Source organism: Arachis ipaensis, chromosome B04, assembly GCF_000816755.2.
Source record: "Arachis ipaensis cultivar K30076 chromosome B04, Araip1.1, whole genome shotgun sequence".
Lineage (NCBI taxonomy): Eukaryota > Viridiplantae > Streptophyta > Magnoliopsida > Fabales > Fabaceae > Arachis > Arachis ipaensis.
In genome coordinates, this window is record NC_029788.2 from 13790793 (window position 1) to 13797292 (window position 6500).

At 36.4% G+C, this 6500-nt stretch overlaps 1 protein-coding gene across 1 annotated transcript; it reads left to right on the plus strand.

Moving 5' to 3' along the window:
- On the plus strand, positions 763-2273 carry LOC107636044 (desiccation-related protein PCC13-62-like). Its single transcript, XM_021120143.1, has 3 exons — positions 763-1125; positions 1365-1590; positions 1794-2273. Exons 1-3 carry the CDS (start codon positions 803-805, stop codon positions 2160-2162), a joined length of 918 nt encoding a protein of 305 aa, XP_020975802.1. The 5' UTR covers positions 763-802; the 3' UTR covers positions 2163-2273.

Sequence of the window (6500 nt, forward strand, 5' to 3'; positions counted from 1 at the left end):
GATATAAAATTTAATAGAATAATAAATTAAATCTTATTATTGATTTTTTCCTCTTCAAGGAAAAAAATATACAACTTTGAAGCATATTCTCCAAATCAAGCAAATAAAGATATAAAACTTAATAGAATGATAAATTAAATATCATTATTGATTTTTTCCTTTTTGATCGACAAATTTTGTTGAATATTTACATATCTCATTACCAATATTAGTTTCTTTTGATGTTTTCAAAAAAATATTAGTTTCTTTTAATGTCACAAAAAAATTATACATGGACACATCACCATCACCATGTCTTGGACTCAAATTCTATCCGCTTTTACTGTATCCAAGATGATAATAACAGTAATAATGTTAATAATTACAATGATAAAGTTGTTAAATAGTATAAAATACCAAATATTTTTTGTTAATTTTTTTTCTAAAGTAAAACGATCTTTTTGGTATCAAAATAAAAAATATAAGAATAATATTCAATACAGATTTTTTAAAAAAATATTCCATTTATTTTATAATAAATGACACTTTATTTCATTTAAAAACGTAACTAATTTATTTAGATACAAGATCTAAATACATTAATTTTCTAATAAATACAAAAGATAAAACTGTCATTTATTAATGAAAGGAGCACGTTTTCAAAATGCAAGGAGTACGATTTCTTCTTCTAGAGGAGTTATTTGTAATTTTCTAATTTCCGTTTCAATATTATATATAGGTACACATGTGAACCAACCCATATGTCACATCATCATTATCTAGAGGAAAAAAAAAAGGAAATCCCAATAAAAAGAAAAGAAAAATGATCCATCCTATTTTCAATTTCATGAATTCCTTTGTTGTGTTTTTACTAGTGCTCTTTTCTCATTCTCACAATGTAGTTCTTGTAAAATCATTTCGTACTATTCCAACATCTGATGCTGATTTGATTGAATTTGCTCTGAATTTAGAGTACTTAGAAGCTGAATTCTTCTTGTATGGAGCTTTGGGTTATGGTTTGGATAAGTTTGCCCCTAAATTAACACAAGGAGGACCTTCTCCTGTTGGTGGTAAAATTGCATATCTTAGTCCTCTTATTAAGGATGTTACTTTACAGTTTGCTCTCCAAGAAGTTGGACATTTGAGGTTATTATTCTTATCTATCTATCTAGCATACGTTTATGAAATGATAAAAAACTCAAATGCAATTAATTTTATGTTAAGTTGATAGATAAGAGTCACTAGATGAATTGACAGTTTAACTAAATTATCATCTAACAGCTCTTAACTATCAACTATACATAAAATTTTTTGTATTTGAGTTTTCTCTTTATGAAATATTTGAGTAAATAAACTACTGTGGAACTAATAACTTTGATTTGCAGGGCAATAAAAAACACCGTGAAAGGATTTCCAAGACCATTACTGAATATAAGCTCAGAAACATTTGGCCAAATAATAGATAGTGCTTTTGGGAAAAAGCTCTATCCTTCATTTGATCCCTATGCAAATGATATAAACTATTTGATTGCATCTTATGCCATTCCTTATGTTGGCCTCAATGGCTATGTTGGTGCCAACCCACTCCTCAAAAGTCCACTTGCAAAAGGGGTAATATAAAATCTCTAATTAAATTTTATTNCTGTTAAAAAATTATATCTAACTTTTCAATCAATTTTTTTATTTTTTGTTGGTCATTGTCAAATAATTTTTAATTTGAATTGAATCGGTCTAATAATTAGTTCTCAATTAATTGGCCAATTCGGTCCGGTTTCTGAGACCATGGTTAACATTGAGTTATGTTGTATGTATAGCTCATTGCAGGACTTCTGGGTGTGGAATCTGGCCAAGATGCAGTTATTCGAGCATTACTATACGAACGCAAAGATGAGATAGTAAAGCCATATAAATTGAATGTGGCAGAGTTCACAAATCGTATCTCACAGCTCAGGAACACCTTAGGGAAGGGAGGTATTAAAGATGAAGGTCTTGTGGTACCTAAAGAACTTGGTGCTGAGGGTAATGTCACAGGAAATATTCTTGCTGGTAATATTTTTTCATATTCATATGCTAGATCTCCACAAGAAATACTGAGGATCGTGTATGGAACAAGTAATGAACATACTCCTGGTGGATTCTACCCTCAGGGAGGTCGTGGTACCATAGCCAAATCTTTCTTGTAATTGCACAATTAGCTCACTAAAGCTATATATGTCCATATGCCTTTTGAGGCAAAAAATTATCCAACAAATATATGTAGTCTTATGTTATAAATAAAACATATATTGAATAAATTTCTTGGTATTTGTTATTGCATTTAATTTAGGGCAAAAAACCAATATATACCAAGGAGAGCTCAAAATTACCAATATCAGCCAAACCAGAAATTCATACCTGAATCAACCAGGACGAATTATTATATAATTCGAATCAATAAGATTCGAATTATACTCTCAAGTAATTCGAATTGATATCATTCGAATTATCTCCATGCAACATATGAACGTAATTCGAATCAATATGATTCGAATTATACTCATCCAAGAAATCATGTAATTCGAATCAATACCTTTCGAATTTACATAAGCTATTTCGAATTCATTTAATTCGAATTACTAGGAGAAGTTTATGTTAGAGAGGTTCGAATCTAGTTGATTCGAATTAGGGCTAGAAACTATTTCCATAGTAATTCGAATCAAGTTGATTCGAATTACAACTGTTTCGGCTATAAAAGGAGTTCGAAGCAAGTTCATTCGAATCAGTTTGTCGTTCTGTAACCCCACCAAATCCCAGAGAAAACGACCAACCTTTCGTACGAGTAAGAGGAGATCGCCTTTTTTTGTCGATGGGGGACGATCCGGGAAGGCTTTATCGTTTGGATGGAGTTGCGCATATCGCCGGTGTCATCAACGACGAGGTTAGTGGTTTATGAAAGCGTTTTATGATAACGGTATTTGTTAATGGTTTTTGATGATGGTTTATGTTACTGTTAGTGGTTTAGGATAGTGGTTTAGGAGAGTGGTGCATGCTAGTGGTTTATTGTTAATGGTTTTTTAAAGCGGTTTATATTAGTGTTAGCGGTTTAAGCAAGCGGTTTAGGCCGTTGGTTTTTGTTAGTGGTATTTGAAATTGGTTTTTTTAAGCGGTTTGTGCTAATTGTTTTGCATAGTGGTTTTAGTGATGGTTAGCGGTTTAGGGGGTGGTTTGAGTTGGTGGTGTATGGTAGTGGGTTTTTTTAATGGTTTTTTATAGCGGTTTATTTTAGTCTTAGCGGTTTAGGCAAGCGGTTTAGGCCAGTGGTTTTTGTTAGTGGTATTTGAAATTGGTTTTTTTAAGCGGTTTGTGCTAATTGTTTTGGATAGTGGTTTTTGTGATGGTTAGCGGTTTAGGGGGTGGTGTGAGTTGGTGGTGTATGGTAGAGGGTTTTCTTAATGATTTTTTATAGCGGTTTATTTTAGTCTTAGCGGTTTAACTAAGCGGTTTAGCGGTTTAGTGGTTAACGGTAGCGGTTTATGATAAATGTGATCATGCATCTGTTTTTGTTAATGGTATTTGCACTAAGTTTGAGTGAGCGGTTTCTGTATAAAATGTTGGTCGTTTGTTTCATTTATCTTTTACACATGACGATTTATTTTCTGCTTCCTTATGAAAGATATTGTATATGTTAGTGGGTTGTGCATCTCTTCTAATTATGCGGTGTATGTACTGGCCAGCCTCGTCGTTGCATATCCAGCGTTAGGCGGCAGCAGGGGATGCGTCTTGATGAGAGGTACGTTCCGTACCTGCAGATGGCCAGATTGTACCATCTTGCGAGACTGAATGACAGATGGTTCCGACTAGACGAGCCCCTAGATGACGGCAACGGCCTTCTGCTTCGCCATCCATACCCTCCTGTACGTTGGCCTGAACCCAAATTGTGCGGCCGTGGCATTTTGAAGGACCTTGATGTTCACAGCTGCATCAGCCCTAACCATCGGCATAATGAAGGTGGATATCACATGGTAGTCCAGACTCCTATGGTCGCTGGAGATGGAGCTGGCGAGACATGTATGCGGACCGTTGTACCTCTTCACTTCCCAGATACCCTTCCGCTGTCGGAGACTCATCCGAATGAGCCATGTGCACCCATTCCCAAACTCAGAACACTTTCCCACATACCTCCGATAGTCAGACTCAACGACCTTGTACTGGACCCCTCGGCGGATACTGTACGTCTTCACATTGAACAGCGCCTCATCTTTATCCTGAAATTGTTGGCCAACCTGAAACTCGTTCACACCGGCAGACCCCTCGGTATCTCTACCGCCAAATCCTGAGGGCAGCAGAGCATTTTCATCCTGCCGCATAGCATCCAGGTCCAACGAGGAAAAATGGGGTGGATACTGCTGTGTGCCAGAACTAGATCCACCTGTAGCCCTTCTCGGAACAGTAGTTCCAACATCATCGCCGCTTTCATCAGCGATCAAATCCGACTCCACGTCATCGTCATCTGGATCCTCAAACAAACCATCACCAACACCAGCCGGTGTGGGACAATGCTCCTCGGTGGGAATATGTTCCCCATGCCGAACCTCATCTCCAACATTCCCGCCCAGATCTACGGCAAACGAAGGGGACGCAACAGGCTGCATCGGTGGCTCATACACAGGAGCAGAGGACGAAGCAACAGCAGGTCTTGAGCTCGACCCGGCAACTGCGGCTATAGTATTCGCATTCCGGTTTGAACCACCCGAGCTAGATACCACATCAACCAACTTAACCAACAACTCCGGTGTCCTTACCTCGGGATACTGCCTACGACAAAGAAACATAACCTGCAAGTCCTCGTTACTGCCGATTGTGGAACAATCAAACTTCACGGTGTCATGGAGCACCGCTGTTGGAATGCGGTAGAAAAACTTCTTGACCCTTTTAACTCCTTCGAGACCAAGCTTATCCAGCACACAGCTAACAAGAGCATCGTAGGTGGTTGTTGGCGTCACGATAATACATAGTGGATCCTTATCAGTGAACTTCACGCCGGATCGAGTTTTTCTCTTAATCGACCCCCTATAATGTACCAACACTAGGAAACTCTCCTCACTAGCCATTTCCCCACTTTGTTCACAGCATCATGAGTTCACAGCATATATATATAGCCCTGGTTCGTGCTATATATATATAATTCGAAACAAGTTGTTTCGATTTATCACAACCTAACCTAGTAATTCGAACTAACTAAACTCGAATTCTTAAGTTATAATTCGAAACAAGTTGTTTCGAATTATGTTGAAACACAAAATAACCTAGTAATTCGAATTAATAAGATTCGAATTCTACATATATATATCGAAACAAGTTGTTTCGAATTACCTATATATTCTTACGTTCATAGTAATTCGAATCATATTGATTCGAATTACCTTAAGTCATTGCATGTACACAATTCGAATTAAATCAATTCGAATTACTTGATATCATAATTCGAATCTTATTGATTCGAATTACATAATAATTGGTCCTGGTGGATACAGGTGAAGATTTTTGATTTGGCGGATTTAGGTAATTTCAAATGCTCCTTGGTTTATTTGGGTTTTTTGCCCTTTAATTTATCATTTAAGAATAAATAATTATTTCTTATCATAAAAGATTCGAACGATGATAAAACTAATTATAAAAAATTAAAACTAAAATTATATCATACAAAATAAATTTTATTAGACAAAAATTACTAATTATTTTTTTTTAATAATTCTGTAAATATCTCTCTCCTTTCCTCTTCCTCTCTCATCATCCTTCCATAACCACTACAATTTTTGCTGCAAAAGCTACTATCCCACCAAATCTACTCTTCTCTCCCACTTCTCCCAGATAATTGTGTCTTGCCACAACTACCACAAATTCAAATTACAATAATTTTAGATCTAATTGGAGCTTTAGGAACCAATCCACCGCCCTAACTTCACCGTCACGTCCTGCACACTCTCGTACCTCAACCTTATTGTTTCTTCCACACTCAACTCAAAATTTGTGATTAGCATAACCACCACAAACCCTAACAAACACATCTCATTCTCCTATGATTCTACCTCTGTCTCGATCTTCTCCGGTAACGTCGACGTTGGCGACGACACTGTCCCCGCCTTCGACCACAGAAAGAAGAACATGACAGCCTGCAAAAATTAAAAATAAATTAAAAATAAAGAGAGAGAGAGAGAGGTAGGTTGCGAAGCAGAAAGAGAGAGAGAATGGACTCCTCTATTGTCATCAACACCGTTATTGCAGTCGCGCCGATAAACTTTAAATTACGGATTGTTGAATTTAAAAATATTTTAAACATGCTTCTATCTTTTTGTTTTGATTTAGGATGAGAATGGAAAAAGAAATAATTTTGTAGCCCAAACATCGATGTCAAATTCAAGATCTGAAAATGGACTATTGGATAAATACTATCATCATAGTTGCGGTAAGATGCAGCTGTCTCGGAGAGATAGGAGTGGAGGAATAAATTTGGGGGTAGATTCTACAGCAAAAGTAGTAGT